Source organism: Oncorhynchus clarkii, chromosome 25 (genome assembly GCF_045791955.1).
Source record: "Oncorhynchus clarkii lewisi isolate Uvic-CL-2024 chromosome 25, UVic_Ocla_1.0, whole genome shotgun sequence".
Taxonomy (NCBI): Eukaryota; Metazoa; Chordata; class Actinopteri; order Salmoniformes; family Salmonidae; genus Oncorhynchus; species Oncorhynchus clarkii.
In genome coordinates this window covers 10371227-10398282 of record NC_092171.1, presented here as the reverse complement: position 1 = coordinate 10398282, position 27056 = coordinate 10371227, and the positions used below count along the sequence as shown (strand labels likewise).

The 27056-nt window shown below is 44.5% G+C and overlaps 2 protein-coding genes across 5 annotated transcripts in view; one reads left to right on the top strand and one right to left on the bottom strand.

Annotated features, from left to right (window-relative positions):
* Positions 1-12121, top strand: part of LOC139383825 (homeobox-containing protein 1-like) — a 31412-nt gene extending 19291 nt beyond the window's left edge. The window contains exons 2-10 of one of the 4 annotated variants that reach the window (XM_071128401.1): positions 2090-2677; positions 4702-4787; positions 5007-5117; positions 8119-8275; positions 8460-8542; positions 8655-8750; positions 8864-8958; positions 9613-9690; positions 10347-12121. In XM_071128401.1, coding sequence (XP_070984502.1) covers positions 2091-2677; positions 4702-4787; positions 5007-5117; positions 8119-8275; positions 8460-8542; positions 8655-8750; positions 8864-8958; positions 9613-9690; positions 10347-10520 — 1467 coding nt within the window. In that variant the 5' untranslated portion in view covers position 2090 and the 3' untranslated portion in view covers positions 10521-12121. Of the gene's footprint in view, positions 1-2089; positions 2678-4701; positions 4788-5006; positions 5118-8118; positions 8276-8459; positions 8543-8654; positions 8751-8860; positions 8959-9612; positions 9691-10163 lie in introns of all 4 variants that reach the window. The other 3 variants (XM_071128399.1, XM_071128400.1, XM_071128398.1) reach the window with 3 other exon arrangements.
* Positions 12122-16530: 4409 nt separating this feature from the next.
* The window catches only part of LOC139383361 (kinesin-like protein KIF13B), an 86839-nt gene continuing 76313 nt past the window's right edge, over positions 16531-27056 (bottom strand). The window contains exons 38-40 of the mRNA XM_071127872.1: positions 22366-22428; positions 21334-22030; positions 16531-21133 (exon numbers count right to left, since the gene is read on the bottom strand). Coding sequence (XP_070983973.1) covers positions 20925-21133; positions 21334-22030; positions 22366-22428 — 969 coding nt within the window. The 3' untranslated portion in view covers positions 16531-20924. The remainder of the gene's footprint in view (positions 21134-21333; positions 22031-22365; positions 22429-27056) is intronic.

The window sequence follows — 27056 nt, the reverse complement described above, 5'->3', positions numbered from 1 at the left end:
CCAGGGCAGTGATTGGGGACATTGCCCTGTGTAGGGTGCTGTCTTTCGAATGGGACGTTAAACAGGTGTCCTGACTCTCTGTGGTCACTAAAGATCCCATGGCACTCATCATAAGAGTAGGGGTGTTTACCCCGGTGTCCTGGCTAAATTCCCAAATTGGGCGTCATATCATCATGGCCACCTAATCATCCCCAGTTTACAATTGGCTCATTCATCTCCTCACCCTGTAACTATTCCCCAGGTTGTTGCTGAGAATGTGTTCTCAGTCAACTTAGTGGGTAAAATGTAGATTGAGGGGGGACAAAAACAACCATATTTTTAGAATAAGCCTGTAATGTAACAAAATGTGGAAAAGGGGAAGGGGTCTGACTACTCTCCGAATGCACTGTAGAGTTTGAGAGGGAGATAAGAGAAGCAGAGAGGGGGAGGTATGCCTCATATATTCCAGAGAGCTTCTTTTTTTTAAGGACGGCAGATTTGGAATCATATTGTGGAATGTGTCCAGCAGCCTTCATGTGACCACATCAGGACAATGTAGAGGAGAATGTAGTGTGAAATGAAGATCACGAGCTGTTAATGTCTCCTTCCTCTGACTCTGATTCCTCTGATTTAGCCAATGTCTCAAAGTAAGCATCCCAAATGGCACCCTATTTGCTATAAAGTACACTACTTTTGACCAGGGCCTATAGGGCTTTTTTTTGTGTATTTTTTTTAATTTTTTAGTCTGCTCTGTGCAGAGACTGGCTTTTGATACGGTAATGGCTTTTGATACGGTACTGTCTATGTCAAGTAGGCTAGGCGTTGTTGCATTGTTTTAAGGCTCTACGTAATAATAACATATAGGCTATATGCCCTCTTGTTTTCAGTTGATGATATCACTAGTGTGCTTTGTGCAATATGCATTCTGACTATGGTACCTCCTTCTCCACCAGCCTTCAGTCACTAGGTCTAGAGACTGTGTGTGTGTGCCCTCTACTCTTTTTGACCCTGTCTGCCTGTTTTTTTGTTGTTGTACTGTACTGCTGTCTTTGTGTATGTGTGTGTCCTGGCTGTGTGTGTCTGTACAGTACTGTATGTAAGTTTGTCTGAGGGCTGATGTCTGTCTGTGTGATATCCTATACACTGTCCTATGACTCATCCCCGCCCTCTTCAAAGGGAAAATATGGAGGTTGGCCGCTTAGGATGGAACATTTTCTTGGCGTTTTTCCCAAGTCGCACTCTCTGTTAACCCCTCCTCCCTCCCTTTCTCCTCTCAATCTTTCAACTCTCTCTCTCATGCATGTGTTCTCTGTCAGCTCTTTCTCTCTCGCACACACGAGGTCTGCTCTCTCTCTATTTCCATCTCTCTCACCCTCCCCCCTTTCGCACTATCTATCTAAGTCTATCCATATGTCCCATCCCTTTCCACATCTATCCCTCTCTTCTCTCTCTCTCTCCTACCTCTCATGTCCTTTTCCTCATTCTCCCCGTCTCTACCTCTCGCTCTCTCTCTCTCGCTCTAAAAGCCCTCTAAGAGGTTGATAGAATAATCCATTTCATATCTGGGCTGCAGCTGCTGAGCCAGTCTTCTCTAAGCATGCCGCTGATGAGGAGATAAGGTGTGTGCGGCACAGTGCGGTTCTTCGGGAATTTCCATTTGTGTGTACTTCTCTGTAAGCTGGGTGATGTTTTTTGTGTGATTCTGAGTGCATACGTGTCTCAGCGTAATCTTTTGTAAGAGCTGCCATGGTCTCCCTCATAATAATGGGTTAGGTCATAGACATAAGCAGTGTTATGAAATTCTATTTGATCTGTGCCAGTGTCTAAGGGGCTCGAGGTTGTTCTTTGGACAGCCACAGCTCCCCATCTCTCCATCCGTCCCTATATGTCTCATCTAAACTCGTCTCCTTCTCCCTCCTCTCTTCATCCGTCCGTCTGATCTGAACTCTCGCTCTCCCTCCGTTTAAACCCTTCTCCCTCCATCCATTCCTCCTAAACTCTCGTCTCTCACGCCATCTCTCTCTCTCTCTCTCCCTCTTCATCCATCCCATCTAACCGTTCCCCTCTCTCTCGCTCCATGTCAACTCCTCTCTCTCTTCTCTCTGTCCAGGATGTCTCAGTTCACCGATGAGCCTCGCTTCACCATCGAGCAGATTGACCTGCTCCAACGGCTGAGGAGGACGGGGATGACCAAGCCAGAGATCCTCCACGCCCTGGATACCCTGGACAGACTGGACCGCCAGCACGGACACAAGTTTGGACGCCGCCCCCAGACGCAGCCCCAGCCTGTCGGTCAGGGACCGACGTCCAATAGCAATGCTAATATGACGTCGTCTTCCTCGTCCAATAATGTTGTGGCGTCCTCGTCGACGTCCACGACCGCCACACAGACTGGTTACCAGGCGAATGGGACTGGCGGGAGTGGTCTGTCGCCGTCACCTAGCAACAACTATGATATGTCGCCGCCCCCTCCGGCGGTTGTATCTGCCCCTGTTGCTTTGGCAGCGGTGGCTCAGAACGGGTGTGGTGGGGTTGGTGGCGGCGGAGAGATTGTTGCCATGACGAACGGAAAGCTGTCTCCACCACGGTTTCCTATCAGTGTTAGTGCGGTTAGTGGTGGCGTGACGGGGAGAGGCTACGGGTTTGAGGCCAGCGAGGAGGAACTAGACGTGGACGACAAAGTGGAGCAACTCATGAGGTGAGGAGGAGTAACCGGAGTCTTATGCCTCGTTCACGTGCTAGTCGGAAATAGGAAACTCTGACATTTCCGACTTGGAAACTCATTGAACTCGAGTTTCTCACTTGAAAGTACCAGAATCAACCAATAGGAAGCTCTACGCAAATAACTTGTGTTCATGTGAACTTGGAGGTCCCGAGTGTCGTATAGCACATGAACACAGCGTTATCTGAATAGATTTACATGGTAGTCAATAGGCACAAAATGGGAACCAAACTAATGACCGTTTGTACTACCTGAACATGTCGGTTTTTGAATGGGTTTGTTCCCCCCCCCCCCCCCCCCCCAGGCCTGAGTCAAGTGACATCTGTCTATAAACACAGACACCATAATCAGACACACCGTGACGAAGCAGGCTGATGCTTTTCACATTAATAAATTAGACTAGAGTTGGATTTACTTTAAAAATAACTTTAATAAATACAGACTTGAAACAGGCAGAGTTAAAATGGCTAAAGACAAAAGGGGGAGGTGTCAAAGATGCAAACACTCCTCACATCCTCCTCGCTTACACTGAAAACCAGGTGCCTCTCCTGCACCTTTGACCACCTGCACACAATTAGCAGGCCAAATTGGTGGGAGGCCAGTCAGTTATCATTTAACCAATGCTTGTCCAAAAACACATGAACACACAATAGGTTATTAAATTGACAGTTTGGGTTGAAGTGGTTGGAAAGATATCAACTATGAATTGAATAATGGAATATATGCAGGTAACGTTATTATCTGGTTTGCTACATAAAATATGGGCTCTAATATATATATATTACACACACACACACACACACACACACACACACACACACGTGTCCTGTCAACCCTGCAGCTGCTCTTCTGTAGTGTGTGCCCAGTGATAAAGGCAGTATTGATTAGATGAAAATGAAATGAAATGGAGGGAGAGAAAAGTAGCAGTGGATTTCTGGCAGCTCAGTGCTGCCTGATTCTCCCTCACGTTCTCCATGAAGGGGAATCAATATAAATGTAAATGAGAAGGCAGTGTATCGACAGAAAGACTGTGTGTGTGTCTCCAGTGTTCAGCAGGCGCTCCATCACATCTATCAGAACTGCTCTCTCTCCTTCTCTGTTTTGCTATCTCCCTCCGTCTCGCTCGCTCGCTCGCTCTCTCGCTCTCTCCTTCTCTGTTTTGCTATCTCCCTCCGTCTCTCTCTCGCTATCTCTCTCGCTATCTCTCTCTCTCTCTCTCTCTCTCTCTCTCTCTCTCTCTCTCTCTCTCTCTCTCTCTCTCTCTCTCTCTCTCTCTCTCTCTCTCTCTCTCTCTCTCTCTCTCTCTCTCTCTCTCTCTCTCTCTCTCTCTCTCTCTCTCTCTCTCTCTCGTCACATTCACTCTTTCCGTCTGACAATCACACATGCAGCGGCACTTGGTCACACACAGACACATTTTCTCTGCCATCACCCATATTCTCCTTGCTTTTCCTCAACCCCTCATATTGGGCTCCCGAGTGGCGCAGCGGTCTAAGGCACTGCATCTCAGTGCAAGAGGCGTCACTACAGTCCCTGGTTCAAATCCAAGCTGTATCACATCCGGCTGTGATCGGGAGTCCCATAGGGCGGCGCACAATTGGCCCAGCGTCGTCCGGGTTTGGCCGGGGTAGGCCGTCATTGTAAATAAGAATTTGTTCTTAACTGACTTGCCTAGTTAAATAAAAAATAAAATAAATATTTCCCTTTTGATTGGCTCTTTGCTTCCTCTCCAACGCCATTGTACTTGCTGATATCTCCCTCTATCCATGGCTTATCTTCTTCCACTCTTCCTCTCCGTTTCTCTCGCTCGTTCCACAGACATCTCTCACTTCTTCCCTCGTCCTCTCTCTTTTCCTTGAACCGTCCTCTCGTTCGATCTTCCTAGCAAAAGGGAACAATGCTCTTTGTTTTCTCTCTTTCCTCCCTCACACTCACCACCTCTCTCTCTCTCTCGCTCCTCCCTCCCTCACACTCACCACCTCTCCCCCTCTCTCTCCCTCCAGAAGGGACAGTGCCATAATCAAGGAGGAGATCAAGGTGTTCCTGGGGAACAGGCGTATCTCTCAGGCCGTGGTGGCTCAGGTCACAGGTCAGTATGCCCCCTTGTGGCTAACACAGCACATGGCACTTGACTGTGGGAGTGGGACTGTGGTCACTAGTGTTTGTGTGGATGTAATGAGAAACCGCAAGTACTTCATCCACTGTATATATGCAGTGGCAAGTTAATGAATCCCTCTCTCTGGGCCATCCTCTCTCTCGCTCTTACTTCCTCCCTCCATTTTCTCTCCCTTGCTCCCCCTCTCTCCAGGTATCAGTCAGAGTCGTATCTCCCACTGGCTGCTCCAGCAGGGCTCGGACCTCAGTGAACAGAAGAAGAGGGCCTTCTACCGCTGGTACCAATTGGAGAAGACCACCCCCGGTAATGCCCACCACCACCACCCCCATGCCCAGACCCCCACCCGGTCCCACCATGCCCCCCACCTCCACCTCCTCCACCCCCTGGCAGACCCCCTTCTGTGCCCCCCCGACCCCCCCACCCTCAGCCTCCTCCCATCTGTCCAGTCCCTCTTCAGTTGTTCCACTCGTTCCATCCACTATTAGAGGACTCTCTAAGACCCTGTCCAAACTAGAGGGGTTATATGATGAGAGCTGATGGGTGCATCTATGAACTATTTGTTGATATTCTCGGGCTAGAAAATAGTGATGGCCCTTCCAAATCCACCCTATGTATCCCTGAACTGTTGTTTTGGCCCAATGCAATCCACTTTTCTAGGGGGCGCTCATGCCAAATCTGAGTGTGTTTATTTGTAGTCACTCCATGTGACTACACTACCCACATGCCGTCTTGTGCCCCCTCAGTTTCAATGGGCATACAGTGCTTTGCAAAGATATTCAGACCCCTTGGATTTATTTGCATTTTATTGTGTTACAAAGTGGGATTAACATTTTGATTTAATTGTTAGTTTTTTTTTGTCAACAATAATAAAAATGAGAACTACAATATAGTCGTTGCATAAGTATTCAGGCCCTTTGTTTGGACAAGCCTAAATGAATGACTTAATTGACAGAAGAATACAAATATACAGAATACAAATATTTCACAGCATGCAACAAGGCACTAAAGTAATCCTGCAAAAGAAAGACATGGAAATGGAAAACACTTTTTGGCCTAAATGCACAACCTTATGTTTGGGGCAAATCCAACACCACATCACTGAGCAACTCCCTCCTTATTTTCAAGCATGGTGGTTGGTGGCGGCATCATGGTGTGGGTGTGTTTTACATCGGCAAATACTGAAGTTTTCAGGGTAAAAAAATAAAATAAAACCGTGATGGAGCTTAGTACAGGCAAACTCCTAGAGGAAAACCTGCTTCAGTCTCTGAGAGGAATTCACATTTTCAGCAGGACAATAACCAATAACAAAGTCAAATCTACACTGGAGTTGCTTACCAAGATGATTGTGGGTGTTCCTGAGTGGCCAAGTTACAGTTTTGACCTAAATCTGCGGAAATACTTGAATAATGCTTTCTAGCCATGATCCCCAACGTCTTGACAGAGCTCGAAGAATTATGAAAACAAAAATGGGATAAAATAGCCAAATCCAGGTGTGTAAAGCTCTTTGAGAATTACCCAAAAGACCCAAAACAATAATCGCTGTGAAAGCGGTTTCTAACATGTATTGACTCCGGGTGCTGAATACTTATGCAACGACTATATGAGTTATTTCATTTCGATCCATCTCTAACATGTCATTGACATTCAAGTATTTTGTGGTTGTTGACAAAATAACTGAAATCCAGCTTAATCCCACTTTAACACAAACATGTGAAGAAATCCAAAGGGTATGAATGCTTTTTCAAGGCACTGTAGCTACTCTGCAGACACACCCCATGCAGTATTGAAGCCTCTCCCCCCCCCAAAAAATGTTCCATTCACAGTACTTGTCCCGTCCAATTCTCTGAGCTGTTACGTCCCATTTTCAAACCCCCCCCCCCTGCAACCTGTTTCTGCCCCTACAACCCCATTGTCTGTCTATGACTCCTTCCTGTGTCCAGATGTGTCACTTCCCATTTTCTGTGTCCCTCCCTACCCTCTGGGCACAGCAGCCGATAAGCTATCACAGCCGCAAATATTCAAATACTCATTATTGGCTGGTGTATAATGAGTAGTAGTAGTACTTGTAGTTGTATCGCTACGATGTCGCTAAGACAATTGAGTAGAAATGTAAAGTGCTTTAAGCACGGTATAAACCTCATTTAATATGTTATGACGATGACTATAGCTAGGCCTTAAAGAGTACTGGTGTGTGACTGTATAACCATGGTGACAAAACTGTTTTTTTTTAATAAAAAGCTAACTTGTGAAATCACACCGGCCTCACCTCTCTGTCTGTGTGGAGGGGAGGGTGTAGTGATGAGCCCTGGTGGACTGTGTATGTCACAGCACCTATAGACGACTGCTGTATTAGCTGCATACGGCAGGGCTACTCCCATCCGGGCCTCCAGCTCTGCAGTACTGCCGGTAAAGTGTTCTTTATTTTAGGGTCTCAGTCGGGGTCTCAACTTACTGTTGAGAGTTAGAATAATAGAACACACAAGGTGCAATTTCAAAATTAGGTTGTGCATCAGCAGTTACTCAATTAGCCCATGTCAGCTAAATGTTTTTAGATTGGCAAATTAGTCTAACTTAAGCATTGTCGAATTACCGACCGGGATGGGGCCCAGTGATTATCTGTTTATCATATTAAAAACCACAAAAATGGGCCTCCACCATATGGCAAAATGTGTAGAATTGCAGGAAATTTGCTGTAAAACTGCAATTTTTATAGTTTTTTTTTGTTGTGGCCCCATCAAAGTTGCCCATCCCTGATCTAGACAGCAGATTTCAACATTTATTTTAGTTCCAATCAAAAGCATGTATAGGTGTGAGTCAAATAGAATTGAGTCATAAAAAGACCCAGGAAGCACAAGTAACATCTAGGATGTTAGTCTTTTAAAACATCCATTGACTGTTTCAAGGTGTTCCTGAGTTTCAACATCTTCATATGGACACAGTCCCAATCCACCTCTCCCTACATCTCTACATTTTATCATCAGAATGCTGTATGTGTGTTACAGCTACAGGCCGTATATAAGGCTTACAGCCGTCATTGTTCATTAGGATAGTGCTATTGATCTATGCTGAAAACACTACCGCTCTTTGTATAGATGAGTCCTAATTTCCATACATGCACACCACACAGTCGCAATATAACACTTAATTCTTCTAAGAAATAAGGTGCTGAATCCTTTTCATAAAATGCACTCCATCAACAACCAAAGGAGAGCGCACTCCAAATAGTAGATGTCTGATGTTCACTTGATACAATCTTGGTTACGTGAGGGTTGTCTCCATGGTGACATCACGGTTGTGTCTACAGGTGCCACTCTGACGATGCGGCCCGCCCCCATGTCTCTGGAGGATGTGGTTGAGTGGCGGCAGACTCCGCCCCCTGTAAGCTCCACCCCCGGGAGCTTCCGTCTGCGCCGAGGCAGTCGGTTCACCTGGAGGAAAGAATGTCTGGCTGTGATGGAGAGGTGAGGAGGAGAAAGGGGAGTGATGGAGAGAGAGTTGAGGAGGGAGGGAGGGAGATTTGGTGAGTTGTTATAATCTAGATAAAGGCTGAGAGATTGGGGAAAGCAGCAGATTTGCCGTTAGATTTGGAGGAATGTGAATGTTGCCTAATAAATGATGTTGTGGTTATTTTGTGTTATTTCCCAGTTACTTCAATGACAACCAGTACCCTGATGAAGCTAAACGAGAGGAGATCGCTAACGCCTGCAACGCTGTCATCCAGAAACCAGGTGAGAACCAGCAGGAGGAAAACATGGAAAAACGAAAGAGGTACATACTTATGTTGAATATTAATTATGGAGTAAGGAGACTTGAATATGGTGCGTGCGTCTGTGTGTGCAGGGAAGAAGCTGTCTGATCTGGAGAAAGTCACGTCTCTGAAGGTCTACAACTGGTTTGCCAACCGCCGTAAGGAGATCAAGAGACGCGCCAACATAGGTAACGTTTACGACCCCTCGGGGGTGGGGGGGGGTGTCGAGTGAGTGTGTATGAGAGTGTGTGTGCGTACGGCTCAGATATGTTATGGAGAAGTTTTTATTTTTTCGAAGAAGAAGCAGCAATCCTGGAGAGTCATGGGATCGACGTCCAGAGTCCTGGAGGACACTCCAACGGCGATGACATTGAGGGGAATGACTTCCCTGACCAGGTAACCACCCCTTACAAGATGGAATGGTCCAGTTCTCTGCAAATCGTGTATCTGACAGCCAAGACATTCTACCTTTTTATAGGGGTGCTCTATCATACACATGAGAGAGATCATCCCTGAGAATGTAAAATGGTTTAGCCGACATCCACAGCGGTCGTTTTTGCGGTGTTAGAGGTGGAAATGCGTTAGACTGGTCAAATCCACTAGCGACTCTTGGCACTATACTTAAAGCAGACATTGTCATTGACAGCACGCATTAAGAAAAATCCCAGTTCGAACATTAGAATATGAGATGTAATCTACACCTAGATTAGGCTGATAGAAATCCTCATTATTTTTGTTGAATCATTTTCAATTTGAGCATCATTATTTCTCTATATAGGATAGACCTTCTCGTTCTGAACTTCTAACGCGAGTGGGACGGGTGTGGCTTCGTGACAATGATCAAGAGTAGCTGCGCACCAATTAGACAGCTCCAAAGCAGTTACACCTTCGAAATCGCCAAAACATCAGCTATGCGGGTGTCGGCTATCGCCAGTTCACGCTTGATCTGAGTCAATCTAGGCCCTAGTCTCATCCAGTTTGGATCCCGTAGTCAAGACCATTCTGCCTTCATACGGGTGGTTTAACATATTGCCTCTTGTTTTCCTGCAGGGCTGTGAAGCCCCTCTGTTTGAAAAGAGAGCTGTTACCAGACCCTTCAGTCGACTAGACCTGTCCTCTCCCACACAGGTATGTATACTGCTATGAGACGTTGTATTGCATTGCATATCCATACTGTACTCCATATTTGGTACAGAACTTTTTCTCTATACCAAATCTGTGAGATGGGTAGCTAACCAAGAAGTAGGGGGAAAGAACGCCTTATAATGTTCATGTAATTGTCCATGCTAACCAGTTGACGTCCATAACCGAACAAGGGTGCATCTCAGTGTGAAGCGGATTCTCCATCTGAAAACACAGGATAGTGGGAAGCAACATCGTAGACTTTGCTTTTACCTATCCATTTCTTTCAGGTCAGTGTGTAGGTCCGGGGTCTCGAACTCAAGGGTGGGCCAAATATGGTCCGTGAACCGATTTTAATGCAGCCTGTGGTATTGCTTAGTAAATGCGCCCTGCAGTTGTCTCAGGGTTGAAGACCACAGCTTTAAACTAGTATGATGTGTAAACACGACCCTTGACTCCTCCCCCTCTTGCGGTTGCAGGTGCCCACCCTGCTGCCCAGCTGGCTGGCGGCTTGGCCCGGCTCGGGCAGGGGGGGCTTGGCTGCCCAGAGGGCTAGCTCTCTGATTGGCCGCTCCTTGCTCTCTGGGTGGGGTCTCGCTCAGGGGGCGGGGATGGAAGGTTCCAGACTGACAGGTGTGTCCTGGTCTCCCCCCTCCCCCCAGGATGATGACTCCACCAATCACAGCAATGCCCTGGAGCACCAGGATCCCATCGCCCTTGCCGTGGAGATGGCGGCCGTCAATCACAGCATCCTCGCCCTGGCAACGCAGGCGGGGGGAGGATTGGCCCTGGGCGGGACAGGAAGTGACATCAAAACAGAGGTGCTGGACGACTAGGGATGAGAGAGAAACATGTAATTCTGTGTTCAGAATCAAATGGGAAGGTGGTAATTACCAGTTGTGAAGTCGCAAAAACGTGTTGGATGCATTCACGCGCTTTGAACTCGTTGAGAAACGTACAGCTATAATGCTTGTAAACAAATAGGTGTTCAAAAAACATTAATATCTATAAAAAGCAATGTTTTGTTGTTGCATTTAACTGCCAAAAATGCTGTTATCGAAGTCATTTCCTTAGGTGACGTCAGAGTTCAGGAATGATGGACGGGTTTCCCATTAGCAGCTACCAGTCAGTCCTATATGGTAAATACCACATTCCCACTTGGTTATGAACGTAGCATATAATTGTGTGTGCGCACGAGCGTGCGTGCACGCGAGGATGAGGCTATAGTAGAGTAGGAAAAATATTTGTTGGGAGCAAGTAGAGCTTGTTGGAACATTATACTGTAAATGATGACCAAAAGTAATGCATAGGCTTAGGGGCTGTCCAAGCTAAGGTAACAGGCCTCCCCTTACCTCTACCTCCCCATTTCCTAACTCATTTAGACTGTTCTAGAGGTATTGTGTTGGGAGGCCTGGCCCTAAAGTTGTCTATGAAACAGTCATACAGTGTATGTACAGTGTGTGAGGTATATTATGCTCTTGTCTGTGTGTGTGAGTCTAAAGAATCAGAATAGGTTATTATGGAACCCTGGACACCTCCCTCTGAGCATAGAGGGCTCCTGCCTTGGCATCCTGATTGTGGCACCTTCTTCCCCCAACGTGCGCAGTATGCTATTTGATTCCTTGACTCCTCGCTCACTCCGTCTTTCTTCTCCACCTCACCCAGACATATTCTCTTTCTATGTATAGTCTTCTCTTTGGCTTTGCCTCTTACACTGTCTGTTCGCCCCTCCCTTTTCCCTCTCATCCGTCTGCCCCTTTTCATTTGTCTCCCTCTTCAGCAGTATAAGGGAGAGAGAGGTGAGGGTTCTCAACAGGCCTCTGTAATCCCTAAAATGTATAAATATATCCCCTTGTTGTAGCACTACCTAAGCTGGATAGGTTTTAAAGCAAGTGAAAATCAGACATTCATTATGTTATTGCTTGAGAGAGAGAGGACTCGTGCAAGCTAGTGAAAGGGGCCATACGTGGTTGTTATGGGGGTAACTATAAGCATATTGAAGCTGTACCCAAACCATTTGTTTTTAGCTTTTAACCGTAGCTTAGTCTGTTCCCTTAAATTAAGGTGTCATAATCATGTTCCCCAGTTGAGAGAAAATGCATTACTACACTGCTCAAAAAATGAAGGGAACACTTAAACAACACATTGTAACTCCAAGTCAATCACACTTCTGTGAAATCAAACTGTCCACTTAGGAAGCAACACTGATTGACAATAAATGTCACATGCTGTTGTGCAAATGGAATAGACAAAAGGTGGAAATTATAGGCAATTAGCAAGACACCCCCAATAAAGGAGTGGTTCTGCAGGTGGGGACCACAGACCACTTCTCAGTTCCTATGCTTCCTGGCTGATGTTTTGGTCACTTTTGAATGCTGGAGGTGCTTTCACTCTAGCGGTAGCATGAGACGGAGTCTACAACCCACACAAGTGGCTCAGGTAGTGCAGCTCATCCATGATGACACATCAATGCGAGCTGTGGCAAGAAGGTTTGCTGTGTCTGTCAGCGTAGTGTCCAGAGCATGGAGGCGCTACCAGGAGACAGGCCAGTATATCAGGAGACGTGGAGGAGGCCGTAGGAGGGCAACAACCCAGCAGCAGGACCGCTACCTCCGCCTTTGTGCAAGGAGGAGCACTGCCAGAGCCCTGCAAAATGACCTCCAGCAGGCCACAAATGTGCATGTGTCTGCTCAAACGGTCAGAAACAGACTCCATGAGGGTGGTATGAGGGCCCGACGTCCACAGGTGGGGGTTGTGCTTACAGCCCAACACCGTGCAGGACGTTTGGCATTTGCCAGAGAACACCAAGATTGGCAAATTCGCCACTGGCGCCCTGTGCTCTTCACAGATGAAAGCAGGTTCACACTGAGCACATGTGACAGAGTCTGGAGATGCCGTGGAGAACGTTCTGCTGCCTGCAACATCCTCCAGCATGACCGGTTTGGCGGTGGGTCAGTCATGGTGTGGGGTGGCATTTCTTTGGGGGGCCGCACAGCCCTCCATGTGCTCGCCAGAGGTAGCCTGACTGCAATTAGGTACCGAGATGAGATCCTCAGACCCCTTGTGAGACCATATGCTGGTGCGGTTGGCCCTGGGTTTCTCCTAATGCAAGACAATGCTAGACCTCATGTGGTTGGAGTGTGTCTGCAGTTCCTGCAAGAGGAAGGCATTGATGCTATGGACTGGCCCGCCCGTTCCCCAGACCTGAATCCAATTGAGCACATCTGGGACATCATGTCTCGCTCCATCCACCAACGCCACATTGCACCACAGACTGTCCAGGAGTTGGCGGATGCTTTAGTCCAGGTCTGGGAGGAGATCCCTCAGGAGACCATCCGCCACCTCATCAGGAACATGCCCAGGCGTTGTAGGGAGGTCATAAAGGCACGTGGAGGCCACACACACTACTGAGCCTCATTTTGACTTGTTTTAAGGACATTACATCAAAGTTGGATCAGCCTGTAGTGTGGTTTTCCACTTTAATTTTGAGTGTGACTCCAAGTCCAGACCTCCATGGGTTGATACATTTGATTTCCATTGATATTTTTTTTTTTTGTCAGCACATTCAACTATGTAAAGAAAAAAGTATAATAATAAGAATATTTCATTCATTCAGATCTGGGATGTGTTATTTTAGTGTTCCCTTTATTTTTTTGAGTAGTGTATTTTAAGATTTCCAATGCACCCTTGATTGGCAATGTCCCTATCACAGGAGGCTGCTGAGGGGAGGAAGGCTCATAATAATGTCTGGAATGGAGTAAATTGAAAGGTATCAAACTCATGGACCATGTGTTTGAAACCATTCCGTTCCAGCCATTATTATGAGCCCATCCTCTCCAATTAAGGTGCCAGCGGCTGCCTGTGGTCCCTATTATTCTTAGTACTGGGAGTAATGCAAACACTTCTTTTTCTATCCTTTATATGCCATGATGTCTTCAACACAAGCTGTTATCCAAGATACTTTATTTTAAATTGTATTTTCTCTTTTAAAAATAAGTCACTTTATGGGAGTAGCTACTATGGGGCTTGAGTTTCCTGCCCTCGTAGCTTATTGGTCGTTCTGAGTGATTGACAGACCAGGCAAGCAATAGGAGGAAGAGAGACTGATCTGTTGGCTGACACAGGGTCAAGTGTTAGGTCTACCTTTCCTTATAAGCTAGGTTCCCCCACTCCCAGGTCGCTGCTTTTAATGTGAAATAAGTTATGTAGATGAATAACCTTCTTCTTTTTTTTTTTTTTTTGTACCTTAAAAGGGGTAGTTCAAATTCAAGTTGACCAGATTCAAACGTGATTTTGTTGTGTAGGTTCCTGTTATGATGAAATCAGCAGACCTCAATCCCAAACTACTGAGAAACTTTCTCCTTGCCAGTTCCACACAACAGTCATGGTGGGATATGGTCCCAGTTTATTGTTAGACCACTTCTGAGCAGGGCTTGGAACCAGTTCAGGGAACAGAAACAACAAACAGAATCAGAACTAAAGTGATCTATACTGTTATTTTAAAACCATGGGATCCGGCTTATAATGCTATTTTACGTTCCGTTCATTTTTTCTGTTGCGCAACAAACCGCCTATGTAAAGCACTCACTGTGTCATTAAGAAACTTATTCTGGTGTCTGCCTCCCTGCCAGCTGAAAATCTTTGCCAGTGTGCGTGTAGGCTACCTGCCCCTCCCCATCCGAAGTATTGTTTACTGTAGCCAACTGACGTTACAAGTGTGATTCAGAAATTAGGGAGAGCGATTTGTAATTAGAGAAGAATGGATTAACCTGTTCAATGCTGGTTATCACGTTTCACATTGGATTTATTAACTACCAAAAGGTAAGATGTGTTTTTATTTTAATTCTGGTGCCGCTCGTCACACAAGATTTCAGAAGTTTAAAAAAAGAACAGAAAGAACGACATTAAAAAGTAACGTTTTTTCCCGTTCAAACCTCTGTGGGAACAGAGGAACGCAACAAAAAATATGGTTCTGTTCAGAATTAAACTAATAAATAATTGGTTCCAACCCCTGCTTCTGAGGTATTGAGATGTTTGGCAAACGTTAGTGTCTCGTGACATACTGTTAGCTGACCAAGTTGCAGAGATGACTCACAATTGATGTTTGGGTGAACTGTCCCTTTTAGTAGGCCAATATATATTAAATGACAGCCAAGCTGACCTGTTTCTGCTGCTTCCGAGGTTCCACTAACACCCAGTGCTTTGTTCTGTATCAAATATGTATCTTACAAGATAAGACTATTCTAAAGACTGAGGCAGGAAAAAAAACATTTTATTTTCGATTTGTTACTTAAATCTTTCCATGTGTAAAACTCTGGCAAGCAGAAATGTATAGTATGAGGTTAATCATTAAATGCTTAGTTTTTTTCTTTGTTTTTCCATTTTGATATGCAGTGGGCCCGATTCAGACTTCGTAAATGTACGCCTTTCCTAAGCACTTCTCAGTAGTTGGTATTTAGACTTACCTTTTATGCAGGTGCATAAAGGGCTTTTCAGGCGTGGTTCCCTTGTGCACACTGAATACATTTAACTCAACTGCTGAAAACCCTCCCACTTTCTGGCCAGCTGATTTTCTCTTGGAGTTTTCAGTACATTTATCTAAAGCCATAACTTTACATTGACAGACTCCCTAGAACAGGGATGGGCAACTCCAGTCCTTGGGGGGCATGATTGGTGTGACACTTAACACACCTGACTCAAATAATCAAGATCTTCAGTTTAGAATGCAATTCGTTTATTCAGCGTGTTGTTTGTTAGGCATGGGCAAAAAGTGACACCACTCTGGCCCCCGAGGACTGGAGTTGACCATCCCTGCACTAGAATATATGGATCGATGAAAGGCCATGTAAATACATGCATATTAATCTCATTTTCAGCACCAATCGGTAGATTTAAAAATACTCTGATCTTGTGTATGATTTAGGGTTAGGAAAGTATTTATAAATAATAACAGGTTTGGAGAGCCTTTAAGCATGATAGGTTGGTGAATCAAAAATAGTCGTAAATATTCATCCTGAAAGTTGCCATATTCAATTGTTCAATCCATTAAATATTGGAAAGTGTAGAATAGGGGGAATAAAGTTACATTTATGCACGCATAACTCGGGTCTGAGTCGGCCCCAAACTACCGTGTTTTTCACTGCCCTATTGTACTCTATCATCAAAGGCAAAACTTATCCTTCAGGTTTCTGAGCTCTTTACTAGTCTCTCGAGACTGTTTAACAATTTTTAACGCCATATCAAGTAGCGAGCTAGCACAAGATTTGGTTCTTTGGCATCACCCAGAATTTGATGAATCTGTCAAATCTACAAATTAAATTGGTACTGTATACAAAACCAGGTGAAAACATCTTTGCTAAAGGACTGCTACTCAATAATGACCATTAACCTCTGTGGGAGGGGTTTTGCCTTTAAAACTGAGGGAACAGCTATTGCCAGTCCTCATTCATACATAATGTGAATACATGAAATAACATATTCTAGAAGATGAAATGAATATAAATTATTGAAATCACTGTTGTATCAGAATGAAATAGTTAAACGAGTCCTGTTATCTTCTATTTCAGAATTTAGTGCCTTTTTTGGACAGTAGACTGTTCTGTAATTAATATGTAGAAATCTATATGCCTTTTGTTGCATTTGTTTGAAAAACATTTTGTTAACTTGTTTATTTTAGTATTGTACCTACTAAAGAATAAAGAAAGATGAACAATGGGTCTGTGTTTTGTGAGCAACTAAAGTCTAGCTCTCAATGTGTATCAATTGGCATCAGAAGCTCAAATTAGCATTCTGCACTTAATGATGGAAGATTAGTCTCGTAAAAAAAACCTGCAGATGATACAAATCTGTAAATCAATTCATTTTTTTTTTATTCTTTCCTTTACAGGGAGATAATTGTCCAGACAATAAAAAAGAAAATTATAAATGCATTATAATAAATGATTATTCTTTGGATTTCAGCAGAGAATTAAATTAATCAAAATCCAAACTTGTGCCCAGATTTTTAAGTCTTTATATATACACATACATACATACACCCATTCGCTCCCACAGATATAGTGAAATAATACACTTCATGACAACTGGCAGAACAGAATCAGATACGCAAATCATTGAGGACTATTATTGATAACTCAAGACTCCAGGACGAGGCACAGACCAGAGCTGGTCTCAGGTCAGTCAGTATGTCTAAAATGGCACCCTATTCTCTATGCACTACAGGAATATAATACTATAGGATGCCATTTCAGAAGCAACCGTTGTAGAAGAAGAGTTGCACAAACAGTCTGAAGATCCGGCCCAATTCCATTTCTGTCCCTTACCGCTTTAGTGTTGAACACCTGAGCGATGGGAGCTCAGCACAGAAATGGAATGTGGCCGGTGAGAGTTGGGGGTAAAGAGGCGCTACTCTAGTTGATGTCTGTGTTGGGGAAAACAGACAAGTTCCCCATTAGAATCCTCTACTGACATGAGCTTCCATTGGCACATAAGCCAGCGCCCGACTTTGTACAGTGGTAGTTTGTCTGATGTGGTCCACTGCTGGCTATGGACAAGCCACATGTAGTGTGAAGGAACAGTCTAATATTACACAGGTTTCTCCATGGCTGGAGTTTGAGGGTTTCTAGTTATGGAGTCTCGCCTTGCCAGACTTGGTAGTCTGGAGAAAGCCGAAGATGGAGGTTTTTAGTTATTAAACCCAGAGAGGGACAGACAGATTGACGTGAAGACTGACTGAAGGCCACGTAAAGGCAGGTGACATATTGCTCTGAGCCTGTGTTGTCATAGATAGAGATATATAGGATATGTATATATTGGAAAGGAAGATAAACAAATATACTCTTGAAATCCCCCCCCCCCCGGGCCTTGCTTATTCTTTAAAACACAGAGCATGCCTTCTGTGGAATGATACGGTAACTATGGATATATCCTTAATCAAGTATAGACAGTCTAACAGTCAAACTCAATAGAAAACGTGGTTCTGAGCGCGTCCATGATGATGAAATGAAGTACTTATGACACGTGCTGGTCTGAACTTTAACTCCACATCTCGTTAAAGAGCTAACAGTTGGAAATACAAACCGGTAAAAGCTACTGAATAATGAAATGGGTTTGAATCAGAGCTACTTGTGTGTCTCTGACTTCCTGATGAGAGAAAGAGCGAGCGAGGCACGGAAATAAAGAACTAGATAAGCCTAAAGTGATCTTAACCACTTTTCGGTCTCTGTGCAAAGAAGCGTGGACACGACACAACTGAGGCCAAATCCATCCGATACACTATGGCTGCGTTTACACAGGCAACCAAATTCTGATCTTTTTCATTTTCAGAGCTGATCTGATTGGTCAAAAGGATTGGGCTGCCTGTCTAAACACAACCTACCTGCTCTCACAATCTTCATATAACACACACGCACATACCCTCAAACTCAATTCCATTCCTTATATTAGCACAATGATGATCACTCGGTTAAAAGCTTGACACCAACTCAACCATGACAAACAACTTAAAAAAAACACCCTAGCTCTGCTAACAGCAACGTAATGGGTCTGAGCGAATCGGGTAAAGTACTTAAGGCAACCATGACAAATAAAACACTTGCTCATCCTATCTACTAGACTATATCTCCCAACTGGCCAGTCATCGGCCCATTGACAACTCCTCCTTACTCGGTCCCATCTCAAGTGGTGTTTAAGGCTAAAAATCAAGATTAACTCCCGATAAGGACTTATAATACCAATGATCAGATCACTATACAGTTATATTACAGTTGCTATAGCAGCATCATTCCTCATAGAATTACTTGTGCAATCAATGTTTTTCAGTATAATTTAAAAGGCTTAGTCTTTTTCACATGATAAAGGCATATGTCAACCATTACAATATATATATGTCATAGCAAATGTAGACCTTTCTTAAATGGCATAGCGTTGGGGCGACGGGGTATATCTTACAGATAGATCATTTATGTTGTGGCTTCACGCCATGCTTGCTGAATGGATTAGTGTTAAAAGGTATAGTCATAACAAAATGACATTGTTCATAGACTGCTTACAGGGTGAGGAAACAAGGTATGACAGCAATCCATGCTTTGGTTTAGTTTCCCTGGCACCGTTTCCACATGTTAGCATTTGTGGCACAAATTCCATTCAAGTCATGGGATCGATAAGAGCGTTTGTTGCGCATCATGTACATAACATTTTATAAGTGACTGAGTTTCACAAGCAATTGTAGATACTGATGATTTGGATATGTGCAAAGAATGCTAATATGGGATTAAAGCATGGGTTGTTGTCATGCCTTGTCCATAGACTGCTTACAGGGTGAGGAAACCAATGTGTAATGTTGGAATTTGGGTGAAGTATCCCTTTAACACACATTGAGTCCTGTCAGAGCTTGTGACTCAGCTCACTAGGTGAGAGCGCACAGTTTATTTTAATGAAACTTCTGTCTAATGAAAATTATTGACGAGGGATCAATTAAACATCAATTAAAACTCCATAGTGTCCCTCATTACACATCCTTCAACTCTCAACCTGGAATTTGCATTCAAACAAATTTGCTCCTAAAGCTTTGAAACTATATTTAAAAAAAATAATATGGTTCCACATTCTTGATTCCCTTCATCTCCCAAAGTCATTGAGTCAGTACGTCCATTTCAGACCCCATTTACAGATCTGTATCTAAAAATAACAGGTGAGCGCATGCGTAGAAGAGATGTTCCCCCAAACACAAATCAAAGACCAGCTTCCATCCAACTTCCGCTTCACACGTTACATGACGTTAAACATTGATACAACGTTACACAACACCAGCAGTACAGTCCAGCACACACACCATACATATATGCCACTGCTACTTCCTCAAACAGTTCTAAAACCATAGGCACCCATTTTTCTAACACAGATCACTAGAGTCACCACCAAACTAGTGATAAACCTCTACTGTGCAAAATCTCCTCCCTATGAGCAAAATATGTATTTTTGACCAATTTTGCACACTGGGCTTCTTCTCATAATGGAACCATCTTTCAACCTACTTCTCCACTTACAATTTAAAACCAACGCCAATGACTGTTGCAGAAACCACGTCATCATAACAACGATGCTTCACCTTTCAGATTAGCCGAAAACATGCACACACACACACAGTTTTTTTGTCCACTGTACAACATTGCCATGGGTAAATTCGGCCTTTAAGGGCCAAACTTCTAAAACACACACACAGGCGCACCTACATACACGTTCATGTCCACTCTGCAGTCCCTGAGATCACCTTACACAAGGCATTCTCATCAAAGTTCAACAGAGGGTGAAAATCTAATAAAACCCACTAACAAATATATTACAACGAAAAATAAACTCATCATGAAGGCACATTCTGGAAGAATCGATCATTTCAGATAAATGACTCCACATGTGGGAAACGGATATAGTAACTTTTTAGTAAATTAGTAAAAAGGGACAGTTCCATTGAAAAAGAGGGGTGTGTGTAAAATGGACAGTTCCATTGAAAAAGAGGGGTCGGGGGTTCCAGTCCAAGTCTGGTGGAATAGAGCCTCATTCGTTCAGAAGGATTCTTGAGGTGACCAGTTTGATGACATCAGAAAAAGTTGTGTCATCACTATGGATCCTGAACCTTGGCCCGAGAAGAAACATTCTCCATTGGTCGCCCCGTGATTCACTTCATACAGACAGCAGCACTCTGCATAGTCACACTTCAGGTGCTGTGCCCAATCCATGCCACAGGGGGCGCCAACAGTGCTGCGTCCAGATAGGGAGACAGCGCACCAGGAGCAGGTTGAGTAAAAGTCTTCCCTATTGAAATGAATCCAGACAGATCCCTATGGGTGTTTCCCTGTAGTGAGACAGATGCATGGCCAGTCAAGCCAACACAGGATCAGCCTTTATTCACCAAATGTATTCATAAAGCCCTTTTTATATCAGCAGATGTCACAAAGTGCTGACACAGAAACCCAGCTTAGCATCTCTTGGCCAGGAGAGGGCACAGTACTGATGTAGTGTTGCCAAGCTGTGGGTGGATGGTGGGTAGAGGACAGGGACCGTTGTTACATTAGATGTGGTAGTATTGCATAGTTAGGGAGAAATTGATAGGAGTCTAAAAGGAGACAGAGGCTTAGAAACAGGATAAAAATAATGTGTGGGTTTTCTAGTTGATCCGAGCCAGGAGACAAAGTGGTGTGAGGATTAAAAGTCTCTCCCACCCAGGCCTGTTTCTCTCCAGTTCAACTGCTCCAGGACTTGCGGTTCTCCCCTCTCCTGTTAGTGGACTCTCCCCGTAAAACGGGTTGGTAGCACTCGCCACTGCGGCGATTCTCCAGGTTCCATTTGGTGGAACTGTCCCGTCTGAACACTCGGTCGGGACGCACCAGGACGCCGTAACCAGGGATACAGCGGAAGTAGTGGTGCCCGCCTACGGAGCCGTCGTTCTTACCTGGAGAGAGGGGAAGGAAGGAGAAAGAGGAGGGAATAAGGTTTAGTACTTTGAATTTCCTAAACACTGCCTACTTTGATGTGTATGCATACGGACAAGGACAGGGCCCTCTACGTTTTCAGGTTACTTCCTTAAATTCCATTGCTTATGATGTCATTATGTTAAGTCATGCGATTCCTTTGTGAACAGTAAACACACACCTGAGGGCGAGTCGAGCTCCACCCCGACCCACACGCCCTCTGCGAACTTCGTGTTGCCCACGTAGCGCACCGTCCCGCCCTTATTGGCTCCCACCGACACGCACGCCCCTTCTCTCAGCCAGTCAGGCAAAACGAAGTCGCGACTGCGGTCCTCATCGTCCAGGATGATCTCCAACCTCTCCAGACTCCCTTGTCCTCCTCTTCCTCCCTCCTCCCCAAGGACACGCTCCTGCAACGACTTCAGGTCCGACGTGCACACCCTCTGCACTGAGAAGGGCTTGTTGCCTGTCACCACGCTGTTGACGTTGGAGCCGGGACCGATGGTGGCCATTTTGTTTTCGTACTGAGGAGATGCAGCAGTAACACCGTTCCGGTCAGCTCGCTGCTGCGGATGGGTTCTGGGTAATGTAGTTTCAGGAGCACTACTCCCCTTCAGCCTCACCCCTGCCTCTAGGAGGGTGAGGGAGGAGGATGGACGGAGGGGGGTGGTGGGGTGGTCGCCGCCGGCAGAAACCTCGGACAGGGTTGCCGTGGAAACGCTAGTGGAGAAGTAGCCACTGGAGGCCTCGCTGATGGGGCTGAGGGGGTAGTCATGCGGGTCATGCTGGGAGGACGGAACAGGATTGGCTTCAGGGGACTCCGACCACCTGTCATTGGTCAGGGCCGGGATCAGGGCTGTCTTCGCTACCATAGCAACCTACGGGGAATTGACGGCAATGGCAATCACACCTCAGACAGGGATTTAAGAATTATTCAACCCAACTCAAGACTGACCGGAGCAAACCATGACATCATACTGCCTGCCTATCGTTACCACCTCGACCACCACCATCATCCTCGTAATGAGATCCTCAGATCCACTAGCTTACTACCAACCATAGCTTCATATTACAGTCAATACCACAGAAATATAATTCACTCACTCTATTTATATGGTCAATACACTGTCTCAGCCTGAAGAATGGTTGTAAATCTCTAACCAACTCAAACTAGACTGATGTCTAAACTAACTACAAATAGACTGGAACTTACCGGTTCTATCCGGATCCTGCTGTCTTCAGGCCCTGTCGTCTGCATGATGATACGAGGCATGTGCTGCCAGGAAGAGAGAGAGAGAAACACAACTCTGTTCAATGGGAAAGAAGAAACACTTCAATGAAATACATAAGTATTCTTTCACATTATACTCAACTAAGAGTTTAATATAAAATCCAAAAAGCTCAGCCGATTATATTCGGCTCTTCACAAAAATGGTTTTAATCCATACAGAATATTTTTTTAATCCATTGTGGTGTTATCGGTCTTTAAAGCGTGACTAACAAATGCAGCGTTAACAGAAGTGGAACCATGGCATTGCTACATCTTACTGCATTGGCAATACATCTTGTCTATATGGAAATTAAACAGCAAGCCTGGCTGGGCTAGACCAACATAGTGTTCAGCGACGTTAGACTTTACTGTATAGGCTATAGACATGGTATTAAATAAGCAACCCATCAACTACTTTACAGACAGGTGATGTAAGAAATCACTTCGCTATGTAAACCGCTCATGTTGTTCATCCACTTAAACAATTGTTCCAGCTAAAAAATAAAAATAAATTATTGGAAAGAGATGTACAATTCTTTTCTGTCCAATTGTTTTTATGTTCCTCTACCTCAGGGTTTCCCAAACTTGGTCCTGGTCCTGCCCCCCCTTTGCTGCACGTTTTGTTTTTTGCCCCAGCACTACACACCTAATTGAAATAATCAAAGCTTGATGATGAGTTGGTTATTTGAATCAGCTGGACACAAAACTAAATGTGCACCGGGGGGCCAGGACCGAGTTTAGGAAACCCTGCACTACCTTAGAGCACGTGTGTGAAACTCATTCGACGGAAGGGCCGAGTCTCTGAGGGCTTTTGCTTCCCCCCTCACCTGGTTGTCTAGGCTTTAATTGAAAGGACAAGCCAAAAACCAGCAGACACTAGGGCCCCCAATGGAATGAGTTTGACAGCCCTGCCTTAGAGCAATGCTTACGAGGCGCCATTATAACACTAGACAGCTCGAGAAGATGGGGAGAGAACCAAATTCTTGGAGAGATGTAGGGAGTTGTAGTTCGCCTTCTGTGTTAAACCATTCACATTTTACCTCCATTGAAGCTTACATTTAGATTTTTATTGGGATCGCCATTAGCGACAGCTTGCCTTCCTGGGGTCCGACACCACGAAAAAGACATTACAAACAAAAATACTTTAGAATTTACATATATTTAAATACATAGACAAGCAGAGTTACATTACTGCACATTACACCACATGATCAAAAGTATGTGGCCTGCTCTCTCTTCAAAAATCTCATTACAAAATCATGGGCATTCATATGGAGTTGGGTCCCCTTTTGCTGCCATAACAGCCTCCATTCTTCTGGGAAGGCTTTCCACTAGATGTTGGAATATTGCTGCGGGGGACTAGCTTCCATTCAGCCAAGAGAGCATTAGTGAGGTCGGGCACTGATGTTGGGTAATTAGGCCTGGCACAGAATCGTCTAGAATGTAATTGTATGCTGTAGCGTTAAGATTTCCCTTCACTGGAACTAACGGACCTAGCCCGAGCATGAAAAACAGCCCCAGACCATTATTCCTCATCCACCAAACTTTACAGTTGGCATTATGCATTCGTTCTCCTGGCATCCGCCAAACCCAGATTCATCCGTTGGATTGCCAGATGGTGAAGCATGATTCATCACTCCAGAGAATGCGTTTCCACTGCTCCAGAGTCCAATGGCGGTGAGCTTTACACCACTCAAGCTGACACTTGGCATTGGGCATGGGGATCTTAGGCTTGTGTGCGGCTGCTTGGCCATGGAAACCCATTTCATGAAGCTCCCGACGAATAGTTATTGTGCTGACGTTGCTTCCAGAGGCAGTTTGGAACTCGGTAGTGAGTGTTGCAACCGAGGACAGACAATTTTTATGCACTACGCAATTCAGAAAATCAAATAAAATGTTATTTGTCACATGCGCCAAATATAACAGGTCTAAAAGCAATGGATCGGTCAAGGTTTGGACTAAATGGTAATACTGGTCATTTCAAATCATGGCAGGAAAGATTATTGGGACAAAGCCATAGACTTCTATAAGCTTTCCTTATACCTTACATTGAAATGCAGCACTTGGCGGTCCCGCGTTCTGTGAGCTTGTGTGGCCTACCACTTCACGGCTGAGCCGATGTTGCTCCTAGACATTTCCACTTCACAATAACAACACTTACAGTTGACCGGGGCAGCTCTAGCAGGGCAGACATTTGACAAACTGACTTGTTGGAAAGGTGGCATCCTTTCATAGGATGCCACGTTGAAAGTCACTGAGCTCTTCAATAAGGCAATTCCAATGTTTGTCTATGGAGATTGCATGGCTGTTTGCTCAATATTATACACCTGTCAGCAACGGGTGTGGCTGAAATAGCAGAATCCACTAATTTGAAGGGGTGTCCACATACTTTTGTACATAAAGTGTACATACGCCTTAAAGACATGCTCCGGTACTTTGACAACTAGTATGTTTCAAATTTCCCGCTTAGGGCTGGATGTGTCAATGTGTACTTCATACATCCATAATCTGAGTAGAATTACTGTTTTACCTCAATTACCTACGAAATCCCTAGTTTGAAAGACTGTTTTCTGGAAGCTGTGCTGCGCCATTTTCCCTACATCCCCCCCCAAGTGGGCCATTTCATGTTCCAGCCAATAATATTCAACCCCTCGCCAATTGAGTGACAGGTAGCAAGAAATACACAGCAGAGCCAGAGAGAGAGAGCAATGACAGGGTGCACACATCTGCGATGTAGTACGCAATTTTCGGGGACCACTTTCACAACTACTGGCTCTGAGATTTTAGCATTTTTTAAAACATGTAACTGCCATTTCTTGCAATCTAGCGCAAAAAAATACTCTATTAGGGTGTGGTGCCTGTTCTTAAATGATAACAAATAAAGTATTTTTTTTATTTTTGGCACAGCCAGTCCACATGGTAAGAAGCCTGGATTATGGCTCTATATAACACGTTGCCTTGAGACCCTGGTGGCATGCCTGGTGGGGTAAGTATGTCTGTCAGAGCTATATACAGACAATTTGGTATCTTCAACACAATTTTTCACACAAGAATTGATGCAGTCAATCTCTCCTCTACTTTGAGCCAAGAGAGACTGACATTGAAAGGCAAGATGTGCTGCTCTGTTCTGGGCCAGCTGTAGCTTTTCAATGTCATTCTTTGCAGCACTTGACCAAATCACTGGGCAGAAGTCAAGATTAGATAACACTTGAGCTGGCAGGACTTGTTTGGTCAACTGAGGTGTTAAAAATGCTGAAAATCTTTTAATCACAGACAGTCCTCTCCCCATCTTTACAACAATTTAATCAATATGCCTTGACCATGACAATTTACAAATGTACAGTCTAAGGTGAAACCAAGAAGTGTATTCTCTTCAACAGCCACGTCACTTATTACAAGATTCAGCTTTAGAACTTAGGGAATGATTTGTAACAAATACAATGCTTTTAGTTTCAGATATGTTCAGGACTAGTTTATTACTACCCACCCATTCCAAAACTGACTGCAACACCTTGTTTAATGCTAGCGGTGGGTCATTAGTAAAAATAGAGAACAGTAAAGGGCCAAGAAAGCTGCCTTGCGGAATACCACACTTTACAGAAGCTTCCATTGAAAAAAAACCCACTGTGTTCTATTGGATAGATAGCTCTCAACCAAGGATATAAAGCCATAACACAGACATGTTTCCAATAACAGATTATGGTCAATAATATGAAAGGCTGCACTGAAGTCTTTTTTCAGCCATTTGTGTCAGTGCAGTGCATGTTTAGTGCTCTTCTCTATAAGCATACTGAAAGCCTGTTGTTAATTTGTTCACAGAGATATAGCATTGTATCATTGTTCATATAGCATTGTATTTTTCAAGAGTTTGTTTAGAGCTGATTGGTAGGCTGTTAGAAGCCATTGTATCACAGTGTAATAATGACCATAATCCCAATAGACAGCTCCAGATCACTCTACCCCCAGCTTCACCACCCCAGGTGTGCCCATCTCCCACTGTGTAAAACAACTCTAAATCACAAGTGGCAGGTGGGAATCATTTCAGAGCTGCAGTGTATCGAGCAGTGTCTCTCTGAGAGTAGCTCGTCTTATAACCTGTAACACAAGAGTGTGTTTTGTCAGCTCTGCTGGAAGCTGAACGTAACATTCACTATTTTAGACACAATTTCTTCCGAATGCTCTAAAAACCATCTCCACTTTACTCCATTCCACTCAAATGCAGATAATGATAGGCCTTATTGTGATAGCAGCACCTGGTAAAATGCCTGATGGATGACTTGAGCAAATCATTATGTCATATTATGGGGAGAGAAAAAAAAAGGAAAAATAGGCTACATTGAAAAGAAGGCATAGATTTAAGCACTCATTTGGGAGTCAGAGGATGAGGAGACTGAACTACAGTGGAGTATAGACCCACATCAACCATACATTTTCTCTGGGCTCACAGTTACTGATTGGTGTTGTGGCTAGAAACATGGTTTGGTTTATTTGGGGGAATCCCAGAAAATGGGAAAGGCTTCAGTGGGGTTACAACAGGGTTTCCCAAACTCGATCATTGCCCCTCACGCCACCTGGGTGCACGTTATACCAAATAACTAACTCATCATGCTTTGATGATTTGAATCAGCTGTGGG